Raw genomic sequence first — 19,478 nt, forward strand, 5'->3', positions numbered from 1 at the left:
ACTAAACTCCCATGTAATCTTAGGGTTACATTGATCTATGCCAATGAAAAGTTCCTTGACTTAATAAATTAGAAAAAAAGCAAGCTGCATAACCATATATGAAGTATGGTGCCATTCATATCCAACAAAGCAAAACAAAATCCACAAAATCTACATACACACGTGTTTATGTACTTGTCTATGTATATGTTAAATACACAGAAAAAGTCGGTAAAGTTACCATACTAATTTTACATTTAAGAAGGGTAGTGAGATTGGAGTAGAGGGACTCTGGTTTATCTGTATTCAGATTTAACATGTGTATATTTGGATACACAACTGTCAATAGTAAACTTCCAGGCAGGAGTCTTTTTCCCTGCGTAGTTAGTTACTTTGTTGTTCCATTGACCTTCGCCACCCAACCTTCATATGATCATCCAGTGCCTCATATTTACATATTTCAGGTCTAACTACATGGAAAAGACTGGTCTTGGAAGTCCTGATTCTAAAAACCTATGAAAAGGATTTTGGCAGTCCAGCTTGGGTCAGTTATCCATTTTGGCTAATCAGCCAGCGGGGACAAGCAGATGACATGGTACAAAATGACCAGAAGGGATTATCTCCACTTTACCCTTCACAAAGATAAGGTTCAACTAAGTAATTTCTCCAGGGTAACTTAACTTTTAAGGGAAGGCAGGAGCCAAGATTTTGAATATAGGTCTGTTGGACTTCAAAGCTCATGTACCATATATCACATCCTTAAATGTTACTGAAACCATCATTATGTAGATATTTTAATTTATTGTATTCATATTGGGTATACAGTTTAAAAAGCAAAAATTCTATTCTCTAGAGAGAAAACAATAAATAGAAAATAGATGCTATTATACAAATGGAATATATGAACGTAAATAAGACTATGTATGAGATTTTCAACCACATTCGTATTACAGTTTTAAAATTATACAGTCTCTTACAATGACCAATTACTTATTTGAACAGTTGAGTTGGTAGAGGATCTATGCCATTTAAATATCAGTTCAAAGACATACAAAACAATTTTATTGGTGGTACTTATGTGTGTGGGGAGAAGAGAACTGTTTACAATATTTAACTATCATGTTTCAAGAGACATGATTTAATAGTGAAGTTTTTATATTACAAAACAAGATTAAGTGTTAGTTATTTTAGGAATACCAATGAAACATGAATGACATTTACTAATCATATTCAAGGAACATAGTAAACTAGTTGACAAAATTTACTTATCTTAGAGAAAAATCTTTGCAGAGATAATGTAGGATTTAGCTTTCTGACGCACAGAAGGCAACACCTACTATAATGTCTATGTTAGTAAAAGAGCTTACTGCAATGAATACTTGGGTACCTGGCCAACTCCTGACCTAGGACGTACAAAGCCACAACAAACAAAACACCCCAGGAATAAAATCCTCATTCCTTAGCATAGCTTTATGTTTCTTCTGTTGTTTCAGTCTCTGTATACATCCGGCACAGTGCTGCATTAGGGCGGCATATAAAAGCATCAGTTTCATCTCCCAACTCTGTTAACTGTTCCAATGAAGACACGCAAGGATAATGGTCTTTTAACATATCTGGCAATTTAGAATTCTTGTCTTGAAGACGTCGAGAACGTCTAACTGGTGTTAGAAACTTCAGCTCTTTAAACATAGAATTCATTTCATCAAACTGAATCTTCTTTTTTACACTAAAAAAAACCCACAAAATTATTTGCAGAATTAAAAAGCATGTTAATATTTTTACTTTGTAGTTTGATGCTATTTATCATACTATAACTTATATGTTACAACCATGTGATTGTCTTATAGAAAAGAGGTACTGCAAGCTCCTTGAAATAAAGAACTTATTCTTTTCTCTATTTTTTTTATAACTTATACACAGCAGATAACTTGAATATTTGTAGAATTGGCTAACTGAATTATAAAACCTGTTATCAATAGTATACAGTCAGCAATTAAATAAAATGATGTAAAATTTTTTTTTTCAAAATGGCAATATATAGAGAAAGCAAATACAATATTTAAAAGGTGAAATGTCCCAATGACATTCAATTTGTTTGAAATCTTTGTATTAACAAATAGTAATTCTAATCAGAAGCAATCTTAAAGATTTTAAAATACCATATTTATTATCCTTAAGTGTAAAAACAAATCATAGCACATGACAGTTTATGAGCTTACCTTTGCAAGTATGGTGTAGTAGACACATTATATTTAATTAAGCAACTCTCCCTAGTTTCTGCACTAGGGGTTTTAACATCAGTGGTTGGATGTTTTGTTTTGTCATCTTGCTCTATTTCACGATCTTGAAATATCACATTTTCTATTTCCGGGTTTCCTGACTCTAGATTACTACCACCAATATCATCAAAGTTGACTTCTTGGATTGGTTCCTTGGTTGCACAAGCCTCCTCAAAATTTTGTCCTATAGAAATACATTATAGATTAAGCTTTCGGTCAAATTTAAAAAACAAAATCAGAATACGTTGAAGTATTCATAGTAGGCCAGATTTTCAAAATAAAATAACCAATCCATGACTTTTCATAAGCAAATACTGCTGACAACTACTTAACAAATATTTATTAACTCCCATATGTCAGGGATTATAGATACAATATAAGAATGACATCATTCCTGTTCTTTAAGAAGTTCACATTCCATGGAAGAGACATATAAAATAATTATAAAACGAGAAAAAGGCTGTAATTGAAGTAAGAACCCATAAAAAGAATTAACTAACTTTCTTTGTGGGACAGGGAGATGGCTAGGGAAGGCTTCATGAGTAGCATTCATGCTGGATCCTGAAAAATGAGTACTTGACAAGACTAAGGAAGATAACCTTGGTATGAAACTTAAAGAAAACAATCTATGAAGACAACATTAAAGGGCCAGTGTGCTCTGAATACGGGATAAGGAGCAAGGTCAGAATGTGGTTAGGAGGTGATGAGTTTTGATAGGTAGGAAGGGGCTAGATTGTAATGAACTTTATGTGCAAGAAGTTTGGTAAAAACAATGCACTGGAGAGACAAAGATATAATTAGATTTGGTCACTATAAAGGATGGTTTAGAATGGTAGGGAATGAAAGCTAATAATATGTAATGGTAAGAAGACAAAGTTGTTTTAACAGCCTAAGCAAGGCATCAGAGATAGGCAGTGAGAAGGAAGAACTCAATTTAAGAGTTTTTTTCTGAGTTAGTAGTTAATAAACAAAAGAATGCATGTGTATGTCTGAATTAGTGTACATATTAGGAGCATCCCTTCAAAAATTTCTTGCTTAGGAGTCTTTAATGACAGAAGAGAACTTTTTTTTTTTCCTTTCTTTTTGGGTGGAAGAGATGGTGGTATGGGGAAGCAGTGAAGGAAGATGAAGAATTCAAAATAAAACATGTTAGATGTAAAATACTTGTGAGACATCTGATAAATCCATTAAGCTGAAAAGACCTCTAGATTTGATTATTAGGAAAATATTAGAGATTTTTACTAAGATGTTTCAGTTACATGACAAAGTGAATGTAGTTCTTTTAGTGGGAAGAAGTTGGAAGTGGAAGAGAGGGAATATGAATTCTTTAATTCAACAAATATTTATGAGCCAAGCATTGCATTAACACTGGGGATGCAATAATGAGGAAGATCAGACACTGTCCTAGTCTATCAAGTTTACAGTGCAAAAGACAAGGCAAACAAGCAATCAAGTACAATAATACTGCACAGAGAGAAAAAACAGTGAGCACAAAACAGATACATCTAATCTAGTTGGGTAGCGGAAGAAAGGTGGCTATTAGAGAAGGCTACCCCAAAGAGTAGCATCTGAACTGAGGTCTAAAAAATAAGGAGGAAATCAGGTTAAAAATAGAAGACTGGCTTGGATAGACCCAGAGGCAAGACAGATAGAATAGTCCTTTCTACGAAATAAAAAAAAAAACTAAAGAAAGAAATTCAGGGATGTGAAAGAGTGAAAAAATGACAAGAAGCTGGAGTCAGGAATTTAAGCAGTTAAGTGACAGGGCATTTTGGTTGCGGTGTTGAGAATGGATTGAAGCAAGAGTAGAGAAGCAGGCAAGTTAGGGGACTATTATTGTAGTCCAGGCAAGAGCTGTAATGAAAGTAAGGGTGAAGAGGAGTAGATGAATTTTAAGAGATGCTTATGAAGTTAAACTGAATTTGACTGGCTGAGGAACAGGGGTGTGGATGTGGGAAAGGAGTGAAATACAATATAATCCCAAAGTTTCTGGCTTGGAGAATAGTATGAGTTATTGAGACAGGGAACCAAAAGAAGGATAAGGTTTAGGGGGAAATGTGTTCAAGTTGGGATATGCAGGATATTGAGGTATCTGAGATACAAACAAGTAGTACTTGTCTCTCTTATTTGTCTTCTATTTCCCAATACTATTTAGAAATAATCTTAATTTGTAAAATTTATATCTACAACTTTTAAGTACCTATTTCAGAAAGCCAAGAGTTTATCAATAGCATTTCCTTTTCCACCTAAACAAATATTCTACCTGCTAGAAAAGATTCCACTAACTAGTATTATCCTATTAAGGAAAAATAAGATAGAAAACTTAATCAGATTTAAATACTGTTTTCTCTTTCCACATCTCTCTAGAGCCAGTGAGAATTATGAGAAAGAAGGCTTTTTAAATGAAATTCTTATTTCCACTTTGCTGTCTTTAGACCTAAGACACAGGAATGATCAACACAATAAGTCTAATTAACATCTGATCCATACACAGTTACAGGATTTTTTTTTTTATGATAAAGACTTTTAAGATCTATTCTTTTTGTAAATTTCAAATATGCAATACAGTCTTATTAACTGTAGTCATGCTGTACAATACATCCCCATGGCTTACTTATTTTATAACTGAAAGCTTCTATACCTCTGGATCCCCTTCACCCATTTCTCCAAATTGGGTTATTCTTAAACTTTAAAATTCTCCTTGTTTGTGGTATACTAGTCTTTCCTGATTTTTCCCTCTATCTCCCTGACCATTCCCACTCCAGCTCCATCATTAAATATAACTAGTAAGATCAGATCATATACATCTTCTGTATGTCCCCTGGGGGCATATTAACAGCAACCATAAATTGAAATATTCATTGTTGAACTAAACATACTGCCAATAAAAGATAACCACCTCCCACACATGGGTAAACCATTAGCATATTAACCTCATTGAAGGCTTTTTTTTTTTGTAACATGTAACAAAAATGTGTATAACACACTTAGAATTTCAATATGATCTTTGATTTTATTTAAAGTTTAGCCCTTGACCTAGGTCTCTATATTTTAAATTCATTTTGTCTACTGAAAATAAGGTACTTATAACTAATCTGAAAAGCAATTTAGCAGCATGTCACATGAGCCGTAAAAAATTCACTGTTTGACTCTTTTTAAAATTAATCAAAAGAAAATAACCAAATACAAGCAATAATGGTATATAACAGGTGCTCAAATATTTGTGATTGGGTAATATAGTTACAGTAAAAAACTGGTAATAACTCTATTAAATAAGGAAACAAATTAGCTCACACTTATGTAATGATTTCTCCTCTCTCATCTAAGCTAATTAATAATATTAATAATGGCTAAAGTTTAATGAATTTACTATGTGCCACAGATTTTGATACTTATATACATTATTTCGTTCAATGGTCCCACCAATCTTGAGGAAGATAGTAACATTATCCTATTTTACAGATAAGAAAGGGGTTAAATTTCCTGTAAGTTTACAGCAATTGGCACAACCTATATCTGAATCTAGAAAATGTTTACATTTTATATACTTGACAGCTAATTGAATGTCTTATCACCTCTCAACCTACTATTCCCACAAAGAGAATTCCTAAATGAGCTTCTCTACAGCATAGAACAGATGACAGAATTTTATATGTAAAAAGTCTTTAGATATCATCTAGTCAAACTGCCTCATTTTTAAGACAGGAAATTAAGGCCTAGATAGGTAAGGTAACTTTCATAAACAGATTTGGGTTTTGAATGAGACCTCCTAATTAAAAATTCTTTATACTATACAGAGCCATTGAATCTCAGAGATATGTCAACAGAACTATGAGGAAAGATCAACCTATATATTTAAAAAATGAAAAATAATAAAACAGTTTAGCAAAGAAATTTAATAAAATCAGAATTCACCTGAAGAAAAGAAAAAAAATGAACTTACCAAATTTAACTTTTTCTTGACTCTTCATTGTTAGAATATCTACAATTGCATGTCGCATCTCTTCAATAGGCTTGATTTTTTTAAATGAAGAAAGCAAACCCATAAAAGTTTTATATTCTCAGACCAGACATTAACTTTGTTGTCCAAGTTGAAAATATTAAAACCAGTAATTATAAACCACTTATTTTGCTATTCAAATTGAAAAAAATGGCTGTCTTTTCTAATTTATACAATAAAAATGAACTTAAGGGAAAGAATTTTATCAGTTTAAAATTTTTCTCCATAATTTTTCTTAAGTCTTTGCCTGATATGAACAAAATTAGTGAACGAGTAGCAAATTAACATTATTAACATCTATTAAAGAGCTGATTATATTTAAATTTACTTTAAATTTTTATTGTTTACACTTTTCCTCCTACGTTCAAGTACATGGTTATATTTTTGTTTCGCATGGTATTAAATGCATCTTTGAACAGCTCGTTTCAAAAATTCAACAGTTCACTAATTGTCCATCATATGCCAGATATTATGAGTACTTCCTGTGTTCCTCTGAACTACCAAGCCTGCTAATGCAATAAATTAAAGACATTATATAAAAGGAATATTCTGGTCATATTCTTAGTTCTAGAACTTAGTCTTGAACTACTCACCCATCCTGCTTTCAATTTGCTTGGCTAATTTTGATCCTTGTTTTCCAATTTCTGCTCTAGTGTCACATCTTTCTCTTTACATCACTGCACTCTATGAGAACCTTAGCTGCAGTTATACATCCTAGTTATACTGCCATAAGCCACCTTAAGTAATATCCCTTCTCGTTCAGTGTAGTAGGGACCTAACAATCCCTTCCAGGTGGGATTCTGTCAAATGCAATTATCCTTCAGCAAAGTGATTTATATATAATTGCTAAGCTATTGAGAGAATAACTACTGAATATTTGATTTCTGATTCAGGTGAAAGGTCAAATAGCATTTGTTGGCTTTGCTGAGACTATGGTGAATAGACGAACTTTAAGCTTAATGAAGGGCTAAAAAGAATTTTTTAAAACTCTTTGTAAACAATCTCCAAGAATGCATTTTTGAGAAACCTGGTCTAAAGGAAATACATTTTAGAAACATTTGCCCATAAAAACAAAACAAAACAAAAAACCGAACTAACCCAAAAGCCTCAAGATACAATTTATCCTACCCAGGGCTTTTTGTAGCAATAGAGTTGGAAGAGGTGAGAGATTATAGTATCAAACCACTATGGTGGTAAAAATGTCAGAGAAACTAGTGTATTGCCATTTTCCATATGTGAGCAGGACCAAACATATGGCATATAAATGTGAGTACATCAAGATACACTCCTAAAGTGAGAGTTCTCTTACAAAGCCATCAGAGTTTGCTAACATTTTTTAAGTTAATTTAATTCCATTTGTGTTATATTCAATAAATTTTAACATTAAAAATTCAATTTCCCAGATTTCTTTATCAATGAGGAATGTGCAAAATGACATGTGCTAAAATGTTCTCCCAGCAAGTTTCATTAAATGTACATTTCAGCTTACAGTATATCCATTTTCTAAGGTCTGATTATCCTGACTATATAAGCAAGTTTTAGAAAGTTGAGAAACAGCTTTTATAACATGCAATCCTTGTGGCCTTTAAACGTTCATTACCGCGATATGTATTTCCACAAATTTTATTATGTTATGATGTGTTCCAAATAATCTTGACTCATTTACACTGTAATTAATAAAGAACAGTAAGTTTTAATCTCACCTGAGCTCCTGCCAGAATGGCCTTCTCATAGATTGCAATAATATTTTCAATAGGACTTGTGAGTGGTTCAATACGTGCCAGGCATATCCAGTATTTAACAAGTTTTTTGGCATCTGGAATATTTTTAATCAGGTCGTTCAGTGTGTCCAATATTTCTTCCTTTGGGCATCCCTAAAATATCAAGAAATAACGTGAGTGATATCTTTTAGCCTAGAAAGTATGAACAATTAATTAAGCTTTCTATAATCAAGATCATTGATAGAGAAAAAGTTGATAGAAAATTATCCATAAATATATTCGTATTCATTATTATCTCCCTTACTCCAAACTTATTCTGAATAGCTAACAAAAAGCATTATCAGTCCTAAGTACAAGGCACACATACACAAAAGAAATACTAGTTGAGAAAAATATTAGTAAAAAAATGACTAACATTCTATTTGGTCTTGATGTTTTTCCTCATATATTGTGGGATTCCATTTATTAATTATTTAGTATTTAGAATTTTTTTTATCTATCAAATGTTTATGAATGGAAATAGAGTGCAATTTTTTTTTTTTGTCAAACTGTCAGGTTTTGATATTAAGGTTAAAATGAACCTGTGATGGTTTATGTAGTAAGAGCTATATATAGGTTAAGTAGTAGGACAGAAAAATTCCAAAGTATCAAAAAAAAATCCCAACTGAGCAGAAGAATCAGAGTTCCCCAGACTGTAATTTTCACTGGTTCTCAGAACTACAGAAAGTTTAAAGATGCTCAGGAAGACCAGAGTAAGGTCGGAAATTACACTGTGTGTATTCAGTCTTGCTCTGGATCTTAGACAGTAGCGTGTGACCAAAAGAAGATTAAAGATAGTCGGGAAATAAAGAAAACATTCTGGAGTTACTTTATATAGTCTGTCAGATTTTGGTCCAAATTGAAGAATTCTACAGTGAATTCAAGACCATGATGATGTTGAATGAGATTAAGGAATTTTGTTTGCAAATATTTTAATTTGAATTTAATCTATGATAACAATGACTCACTATTTTGTTATTTCAAGTCTTTGGCAAATTAATAACATCTTAGAGGAATACAGTATTTATTACTCAAGTAAAAAATTTATCCCTTTGATATATTTATATGAACTCAATGAAAATGCGGTCCATTAAAGGCTAAAGAGAAGCAATCTCACAATGAACATTAAGTCTACGTAAAATCACTGACGCAGAGTCTTGGTCAAAAAAGACTGATGATGTAATTTAATGAGATATTTATGAAGGTAATTTGCAGCTACAAACTACTACACAAATATAAGATACTCTACCTCATCAATCAGGTGAAGGCATTCAGAAAACGTTTTGTTTACTCTTTCAGTAAATAATCTTTGTTCATCTTCTTCTGCCATGGTAGTCCAAAAGGACCCAACTGGTTTTTCATTTTGTCCTTCAGGTTCAGGCTGGGTAACTACTGAGCTCGGAGGCTTTTTCAGCACTCTTCCTTTGCCAGCTCTCCACTCATTCAGACGAGCTCTACAATTAGAAGCAGTGGATAAAAATTACTGTGACACTGCTGATAGCATTGCTAAATAGAAGAAAAGTTAAAAAATATTTCAGGTCTTTAAGTAGTTACATGTTAGTGGCATACATAGTTCACAAATTTGAAGAAAAAATATTAAACATATCAATGTTAATTATATTCTCAATGACCCAAGAATGAATTTTTAAATGGGGAGGTTAGAAAATGTTTTCCAATTTTATTAAACATTTTAACTGATGTTACATGAAACAGCCTAATAAAACATACTCAAACAGTATAACTTATGTTGTACTGTTCCACAATATAAACTTGCTTCAATTTGTCTGCATATGACAGAGACAATCCACACCAAAAAAAGTCCTAAGACATTCAAGGAAATTATAAACCAGATTCACAAATGGTACGAAATTGAAAATTAAGCTAATTAAATCACACCTACTTACTTTCTCTCTTCTGCGGTTTCCTTGGGCTGAGCCGACCTACAATTGATAGTTGCCTTTGCTATAGTATGTCTGCGCTGGTCAACAGTTTTTGCCTTTTCTATCAGTTTGATATTAGCAGATGAAGCAGGCCTGGCTATAATTGCAGATGTGATGCTTCTTGATAGTGTCTTATTTCTTTTTACTTCCTGAGAACTGGTTTTGACACTAGATAAAACTGGATTTAATTGCAGTAATTTTTTCTCATGAGGCCCTTTCCGAATTGTAACATTGGCAGAGGTTCTACCGACGTCTTGTTTCACAGAGTCCTGGGTATTAGTGTGGTGACTTCTAATGGGAGGACGCAAAAGTTGTCTGTTCTGAGGTACAGTGTTCGCTCCTTTAGTGGTGGTCATCATATCTGAGGCTTTGTCACTTTTCACCGTCACACTGTGGGTGATTACAGGCTGAGGCTTTGTGGCTTTAGAGATAGTGGTAGAAAGTTTCTTTGTTGGTGCAGAGCTTTCATCTTTGACTTGTACAGGTTTTCTAAATGAATTAACCTTAGACTGAACGATCTGGCCACGATAAGATCCAAGCACGGGTTTCTTGAGCGTGTTAGCATCTTGCTTCGGTTTTTCTGTAGTCATTGGTTTCTTTTTATTGTTGTTTTTAATGTGAAATGCTTGGCTTAATGTAATACGTTGACTTTGGGGCTCGTCTTTAATTGGTAACAACTGCAGAGTTTGATTATTATTCTCCAGATTATGTGTATCAATTGTTATATTTGAATTGGTTAATTCATTAGAAGTTTTTAAAGGAATACAAAGTTTGTCCACTGTTATATTATTTTTGCTTCTTGTAGGTCTATTGACATTTTCTTTATCAGCCTAAAAGAGTTATTTAAGACAAATCAATATTTCAGAACTCATTTCTTTCAGAAAGAGTTTAGGAAAGGGAAAGGAAGAAAAGAGACAGTTTATGAGGACTATGTCCATATCTTACCATTTTTGTCTTAAGTTTCAGAACTTTTGTTTCTTCTTGGACCTGACCCTCCAATGTCATCACTCTTTGGTCTCTGCTACTTAAAAAAAAAAAAAAAATTAACCCCATACCAAAGAGATTTCCTTTTTGCGGGGAAGAGATGGAAAACTTAATAGTTACCAAACTTCATTTTAAACTGAGGCAAGAATTTAAGACATTTAGTTGTTTTAAACAAAACATTTCTATATTATAGGGTTATTAAAAGGTATAAACAAGATTGCTGAAAAATTTAAAGCTATTTCCTTGAAAGTCTTAATAACTTATCCCCATAGAATATGTAAGCACTAGATAATCTCACTCTAAACCATTCTAAGTCATTCAGATAAATCTTCAAAAACCTTTATAAGCAATACTTTCTTTGGTTAGTTTTAGTTTTAACTACTCAGTAAGATTTACACTAAGAAAAATATTTAGTCTTCTTAAAAGAAATACAAAATTTTCATATACACACTTCTAGTTTAATTTATTAAGAATATGGACTTTACAGGACCAGATGGCTTTACCAATGAATTCTACCAACCATTCAAAAAAGATTTAATACGTATTCTCCTCAAACTCTTCCAAAATAATCAAAGAGGAGGCAATATTGCCCAACTCATTTTATGAGGCCAATATTATTCTGATACCAAAACCTGGTAAAAATAATACACAAAAAAGAAAACTACAGACCAATATCTCTCATGAACACAGATGCAAAAATCCTAAATAAGATACTAGGGAACTAAATACAGCAACATATTAAAAAGATTATACACCATGATCAAGTGGGCTTCATCCCAGAGGTACAGGGATGGTTCAACATAAGAAATAAGAAATTGATTAATGTGATACAGCACATAAACAAATTAAAAAATAAGCATCATATGATCATATCAATAGATGCAAAAAAAAGCCTTCGACAAGATACAGCACCCATTTATGATCAACTTAAAATCGGTATAGAACAAAAGTACCTTAACATAATAAAGGCCATCTATGACAAATCCTCAGCCAACATTATACTTAATGGTAAAATTAAAAACCTTCCCTCTAAAATCAGGAACAAGGCAAGACTGTCCACTATTGCCACTGTTATTCAATATAACATTGGAGGTCCTAGCAAGTGCAATCAGGCAAGAGAAAGATATAAAAGGCATCCAAATAGGAAATGAAGAAGTCAAACTGTCACTATTTGCAGATGACATGATTCTCTATATAGAAAACCCTAAAGATTCCACAAGAACACTACGAGAAACAATAAGCAAATACAGTAAAGTCTCTGGATACAAAATCAACATTCAAAAATCTATAGTGTTCCTATACTCTCATAACAAAGTGTCAGAAAAGAAGTGGAAAAAATAATTTTTTGCAATTGCACAAAAAGAATAAAATACCTAGGAATAAATTTAACAAAACATGTGAAGGACCTATATAAAGAAAACTACAAGACCCTATTAAAAGAAATTGAAGCAGATACAAAGAAATGGAAAGATAATTCTGTGTTCTTGGACTGGAAGAATTGACATAGTTAAAATGACCTTATTACTTAAAGCATTATACAGATTTAATGTATCCCCCATCAAAATCTCATCAGTACTTTTTAAAGAAATGGAAAAAAAACCATCAGATTTGTATGAAAACACAAAAAAACATGAATTGCCAAAGCCATCCTGAGAAAAAAGAACGAGGCTGGAGGCATCACTCTGCCCGACTGCAAATTATACTACAAAGCAACAGTAATCAAAATGGCATGGAATTGGCAGGAAAACAGACACACGGACCAGTGGAACAGAATCGAGAGTCCAGAAATAAACCCATATTTATACGGGCAAATAATTTTCGACAAAAAAAGCCAAAAACATACAGTGGAGAAAGGAAAGCCTCTTCAGTAAATGGTGCTGGGAAAACTGGAAAGCCACCTGCAAAAGAATGAAACTAGATTGTTGTCTATCACCACACACCAAAATGAACTCAAAATGGATTAAGGACCTGAATATAAGACCTGAAACAATAAAATGCATAGAAGAAAACAGGAACTAAACTCAAGGACCTTGGACTTAAAGAGGATTCTATGAATTTGACCTCAAAAGCAAGAGAAGTAAAAGCGAAAATAAATGAATGGGACTACATCAAACTAAAAAGCTTCTCAGCAAAAGAAATCGTCAACAAAGTAAAGAAACAACCATCCAAATGGGAAAATATATTTGCAAGCAATGCCTCTGATAAGGGCCTAATATCCGAAATATACAAAGAACTCATTCAACTCAACAACAACAAAAAACAAATAATCCGATCAAAAAATGGGCAGAGGACCTGAACACACACTTCTCCCTAGAGGACATACAAATGGCCAACAAATATGTGTAAAGATACTCAACATCGCTAGCTATTAGGGAAATGCAAATCAAAACCACAACGAGATAGCATCTCACACCTGTTAGAATAGCTATAATCAACAGAACAAGTAATAACAAATGTTGGAGCGGATGCAGAGAAAAAGGAACCCTTATACACTGCTGGTGGGACTGGAAATTGGTAGACCCACTATGGAAAACAGTATGGAGATTCCTCAAAAAACTAAGAATTGATCTACCATATGATCCAGCAATCCCTCTAATGATTATTTACCCCAAAGACTTGAAAACCCATATCCAAAAATATATTTGCCCACCAGTGTTCATAGCAGCATTATTCACAGTGGCCAGGACATGGAAGCAACCAAAGTGTCCTACAATAGATGATTGGCTAAAGAAGCTGTGGTACATGTACACAATGGAATATTACTCAGCTATAAGAAGAGTTGAAATACTGCCATTTGTGACAACATGGATGGACTGCGAGATCATCATGCTAAGCGAAATAAGCCAGACAGAAAAAGGTGAAAATCACATGATATCACTTATATGTGGGACATAAACCTAAAAGCAACAAATGAACAGGACAAACAGAGACTCAGGGACGTGGACAATGGACTAGTGGCTACCAGAGGGTAGGGGGTGTGGGAGGAGGGGAGGTAGATGGGGTAAAGGGGGTCAAATATAGGGTGATAGGGGGAGGGTGAAATGGGTAAAAGAGATCAAATATATGGTAGCTGAAGGAAACTAGACTTTGGGTGGTAAACACACCCAAGATGTCAAATTATAATGTATACCTGAAAATTATATAATTGTATTAATCAGTGTTACCCCAATAAATTTAATTTTAAAAAAAAAGAAAAAGAATATGGACTTACAGACCCAAAGAAAATCCCTCCTCAAGAATTTGACTCAAACTAAACCCTTTTTTGAAGACAGACTGCTTAGTACAGGCCATGAGAATCTCTTGGCAAGTAAAGAGAAAAACAGGGTCATTCCATGAAGAAAAAAACAGGGTCAATTAGATGCCATTGAATCTAAGATAAATCCTAAGTTCAGAGATGTTTAAATGTGAAAAAAACATACATTTTGGAGTCAACAAAATTTGCTGACTCTACAGTTGATAATTTTGGTTCTAACACCTTTTACATCTATTTGCTCAGTCTGCTTGGAGATGTAGCTTGTGTTACACATTTTGAATGACGGCAGAGAATCGTCAAAATGTGCCACTGCACAGGGTATCTTGGTAGCCATCTTTTGAATATGGGTGCCTCCTGTCCCTTCCAGGCATTGCCAGAGGTGCAGAGCATAGACATGTCTCCCCAGTTTCAGCTCCTGCTGTCACTACCTGAGAGCAAACAAATACTCCTCTTGTCTGCTGTCTAGTGTGAAGTGGGAGATGATGCTCAGGGTCAACCTACCAGGTTGCTCCCAATGTGGTACCTTCACTAATTAGGCCCCTTATTGATTTCAGCCTCTATTACTTCTGGGCTTAAAATGTTCTGTGATGTTATCTCACTGAGAAAATTAGAAGCACTCTTAACAAGAATTAGTCTTTCCTCCACCAAAGACTACCAGCCTATCTGCCTCTGTACCCATATACTCTGCCTTCCCTCCTAATGTATGAACTGACACCATGCTGATCTAGAGTCAAACTCTCCATCTGTGTTCTCCCTCTTGCCTACTCAGGGACTTTGTTCCTCTGATTATTTGCTCATTCTTCAGCATCATTAATTTGTTCCTCTACTAGATCATTCCCATCGGCCTATAAACTTTATGTATTATACCTCATTTTAAGGCCTTAAACCTCACATTCCGTTTCAGCTACTGCTTCATTGCTCTTTTCTTTGTAGCAAAACTCAAAAGGAGAGCTATAGGTACTGTCTCCTCGTGATCATATTCTATTCTCTCCTCAACTGTGCCTATCAGGAATTTGTCCCCACCATGCTACTGAAACTCTTGTCATCCACTTCCATGTTTTACATACAACTCATGGTCAATTCTGTCTTCACCTTTCAACAGCACTTGATAACAGATAGCTATTTATTCTATAAAACACTTTCTTGGCTTTGCTACTGAATCACTAATTCTTCTATTTTCCCTCTTACCTCAGCAGTCCACTTCTTTTAAGTCTCTCTTTCCCCTAACCTTGCCGGGGCTCAAGGCCACATTAAAATTTAAACTTTTCTTCTGCCTTTTTATTTTAGTTTTATACTTCTCAGGGAATGCTCATTTTTGGTTAGTGCTAACAGAATTCTAGTGTTTAGTCTTGAAATTGCTGGCCTTTCTAACTGCTAGCGAAAAATTCTCAAGATGATCAGAAAGACTCTAAAATACAGAGAATGAATTGGTGGTTGCCAGAGAGGAAGAGGGTAGGGAGACAGTAGAAATTTGTGAAGGGGATTAAGAGGTACAAATTTCCAGTCTTAAAAGAAGTCGCAGGGATATAATGCACAGAACGGGGAATATAATCAATAATATTGTAATAACTTTGTGTGGTGATAGGTGGCAACTAGACTTAGCATGGTGATCATTTCATAATGTATAAAAATATCAAATTATTATGTTGTATACCTGAAACTAATATAATATTGTATGTTAACCATAACTCAATTGTTTTTAAAAGATAAAAATAAGATGATTAAACCTTTAAAAAAAAAATCTCAGGATAATAAGAAGTATCCCCACCTTACTCACGTGTCCAGTGTGGAGACTTTAATGAGAATGTATAACTCTATTCTATCTTGTTGATAAAATTGCCCTCAGAAGGGTGAACTGAATAAAGGAGTCTTAAAATATCCACACTAAAGACTGTAAAATAGAATTGTTTAATTGTGAAAAGTTGCTACTCTGATTGGTTGTCTACTTAATTTGTTGCTCAAGTAATAGTATTTAAATTGACATCTGTTTTCTGAAAAGAGTAAATATAGTACTTATGGGGTTTCTTGGTAAAACTAGAGTTTTAGAATTTTTTTCTTTCTATTGTGTGTAAGAGTATTATATACCCCATGACCCTGTTGATTTATTTAAGTAATTGAGAATCATTGTCTTATTTGAATTAATATTCTTTGCTAATTCTCTAGTAATCTCATTCCACCCCAGATTTTAAATATCTACACGTTGATAATTTCCAAGTTTATATCTCCAGTGTCAATCTCACCCCTGAACTTCAGACACATAACTATTTGACATTTCACTTGGATGCCTTATTGGTGCCTCAAACTTAACCTGGTCAAAAAAGAACTCCTAATTCCTCCACTCCTCCCTCAGTCTTCCCGTCTCAATATGTTGTATCACTATGCACTCAATTATTCAAATCAAGTCTCAGATCATTTTTTTGTTTGTTTTAAACAAAGAATGTGGGATTTGTGAAAATGTTTATTCCAAAGTAAAGCAGCTTATTAAAGTTAAAATTTAAAAAAATTTGCGAATGCCAAACTTGTAAGTTGCAGAATTATAAATAGTTCAAAGAATGTCCATATAGTCTTTACCCAGAATTGCCTATTGTTAACATTTTATTCTACTTGTATTATCATTTGCACTTTCTGAACATGTGTATGTGTGGAGTATATACAATTTTTCACCTGAACCTTTTAAGTTATATACAATGGCCTTTTATTCCTAAATACTTCAGTGTTTATTTCCTAAAAATAGGGATTTTCTCTTACATAACCACAGTATCAAATTCACAAGTTTACATTGACATACCACTTTAATCTACTATTCATATTCTAGTAGAAAACTGACTCAATAGTGTCTTTTAGTGCATTTCCCTTTCCACTACAGGGTCAGGTATTTAATTTAGTTGTCACATCTCTTTAGTCTCCTTTAATTTGGAACATTCAGGATCATCTTTAACTCCATTCTTTCTTTTATATCCCATACTAAATTGATTACCAAGTCCTATCAGCTCTATCTCCTAAATATAAGCACTTTCTACCATAAGAAAGGGTGTGAAGCATTCATAATGACAAAATATATCAATAAGTACCTAACACAAAGAAAATGCAAATTAAAACAAGACTTAAAAAAAAAAAAAACCATGAGAATGACAATGATGTTGGGAGAAAATTAGGAACACCAGCAGAATAAAGTATTTTAAGAACCACTGTTGTAAAACCACCAAGGGATCAGGAAATGATAGCTACACTTATTAGGCTCTCATATTCCAGACACAGCATAATGCACTCCCTATCTCATTTAATACCCAAGAAAAACATCTATTATTATCCCATTTTAATATAAGTAAATAGACTCAAAAAGCTATGTAACTCCTCTGAGGTTACACAGTTGTAGTGGCAGACTTAATATTCTAGCCCAGCTCCTTATCACTCGTAGATTGCACAGAAAGAGCCTGGAAGGATGTTACTAGCAGTTATCTCAAGAGAGTGAGGGGACTTTTTGATTTTCTGCTTTATAGTTGTTTTATTGTACTATTTTTAAAATTTTAACAAAACAATACAACTATATTCCTATGGAAGACTGAGCTAAAACAAATGATTTCCAAACATTTAAAAGGAGGGCCACCTCCTAAAGAACAATACTCTAGCCTCACCTCCCCCCGCCACGAACAGACACACACACGTTCACTAAAACCTTGCTAAATTATAGAAAGACTGGCTTTTGTAGCACTATATAAACTATAAGTCAGTATTTTGGTAAATATACAACTTTGCTTTAAAATTAATTGTTTCCTCTTAAAGCGTGAATTAATTTACACAGGAAATGATCTAATACTGTATCATCTGAGAAAGGAGCCACTAAGCCACATGGGGCTATTGAGGACTTAAAATATGGCTAGTCCAAACTGAGATATGCTGAAAGTATAAAATACACAGATTTTGAAAACTTAGTACCAAAAAAGAATGTAAATAATTTTTTAAGTATTACATGTTGAAATGGTAACACAAGATGCTGGATTAAATAAAATATTATTAAAATTCATTCCATTAAAAAACCTTTTTAAATATGGCTACTATAAAATTTTAAATTACACATGTGATTCATATTACATTTTTATTGGGCAGCTCTGATATAATTTTATGGATCTGAAATAAAAAAATCTGACCTCACCTGGATATTTGATTTTCTTGTTTGTATGCAGAAAAAGTTTTTCTTTTGAGCAGATGTTCCTTGAGTTTTTGTTTTCTTTGTTCTAAGTAACAAAAGAGCTACAAGTCAACATTAGTTACAATAACTTCAAATAAATATTGACTAAATGAAGATCTTGCTTCGAAAAATATTCTACTTATGATCACATCTTGTATATAACAGAAAATTTCCCAATTCAGTATTGCCTTTGAGAGTTAATCCCATTTATAAGAGACTGTTACCATAAAAGGTCCCACAACCGCTTTGCACAAGAATCACATTATCTACTGTCTTAAAGTGTAACACCTGAAGATCATTTTCAACATACGGTTACTAAAAGCCAAGCTTTAGGAAACCAAATAGTAGAGATGAAATACTAACTAGACTCGAAATTCGAATTCACTAGAACTGGGTTGAGGGAGAATTTCTTTTTTCTGTTTTCCCACGTGTAAGCCAAAGAAATAACAATATTACTTCCGAAAACCTAGCCAACCCTAGATTTATACAATGTCGAGGGCGTTAAACAGGGAGCACCAGCTGAGACAACCCCAACCCTCCAGAAAGTCGCTCCCAACTCAGACCGGCGGACTGCCCCGCGCAGGCGCAATCGCTTCTGCGGGAGGACGCGGGCGGACACATGCCCAGGCCCCAACCTGAGCCTGACAGGCGCCCCCGGCCTAAACAGAGTCTCTGACCGTCGGCCAGTCTCCGCCGCCAGGAGGCAAGTCCTGCCGGTAACGACCGTACGCTAGGCCTCAAGCCGCACAATACCACCACGGAGCCGGCACCATTGTCAAGAATACAGCTACCAGAAGCCAAGTGACCGTTAAGGGTCTCATACGACTGGTCGGGGTCGATGCGGGTCTGCAGACCCAAGGCCCTGGCGGCTGATCCCGAGTTGCCCTCCTTCCGCCCGCCCCGACGCCCGCCACCCCCGGCTCCCCAAGGAAACCACCCGCCCGCCGGCTCGCGCCAATCCCGCTACCGCGGCCCTCACCTCTGAACCCGGGATGGGTCCTCTGACTCAGGTGAAGCTGCAAATCCGAGGGCACGACAGGGGTGCTCATCGCAGTGCGGGATAGGACGATTCGTCTCGGATTTAACTGCCTCGC

General features: G+C 34.4%; 1 protein-coding gene across 3 annotated transcripts in view; it reads right to left on the reverse strand.

The window, feature by feature from the left end:
• Window positions 1–1,014: 1,014 nt before the first annotated feature.
• CKAP2 (cytoskeleton associated protein 2) overlaps window positions 1,015–19,478 on the reverse strand; it is an 18,619-nt gene continuing 155 nt past the window's right edge. The window contains exons 2-10 of one of the 3 annotated variants that reach the window (XM_039839436.1): window positions 19,364–19,473; window positions 18,349–18,430; window positions 10,904–10,979; window positions 9,923–10,788; window positions 9,268–9,472; window positions 7,962–8,132; window positions 6,202–6,271; window positions 2,199–2,442; window positions 1,015–1,705 (exon numbers count right to left, since the gene is read on the reverse strand). In XM_039839436.1, coding sequence (XP_039695370.1) covers window positions 1,450–1,705; window positions 2,199–2,442; window positions 6,202–6,271; window positions 7,962–8,132; window positions 9,268–9,472; window positions 9,923–10,788; window positions 10,904–10,979; window positions 18,349–18,430; window positions 19,364–19,433 — 2,040 coding nt within the window. In that variant the 5' untranslated portion in view covers window positions 19,434–19,473 and the 3' untranslated portion in view covers window positions 1,015–1,449. Of the gene's footprint in view, window positions 1,706–2,198; window positions 2,443–6,201; window positions 6,272–7,961; window positions 8,133–9,267; window positions 9,473–9,922; window positions 10,789–10,903; window positions 10,983–18,348; window positions 18,447–19,363 lie in introns of all 3 variants that reach the window. The other 2 variants (XM_039839434.1, XM_039839437.1) reach the window with 2 other exon arrangements.

Source organism: Pteropus medius, unplaced genomic scaffold (assembly GCF_902729225.1).
Source record: "Pteropus medius unplaced genomic scaffold, Ma_sr-lr_union100, whole genome shotgun sequence".
NCBI lineage: Eukaryota > Metazoa > Chordata > Mammalia > Chiroptera > Pteropodidae > Pteropus > Pteropus medius.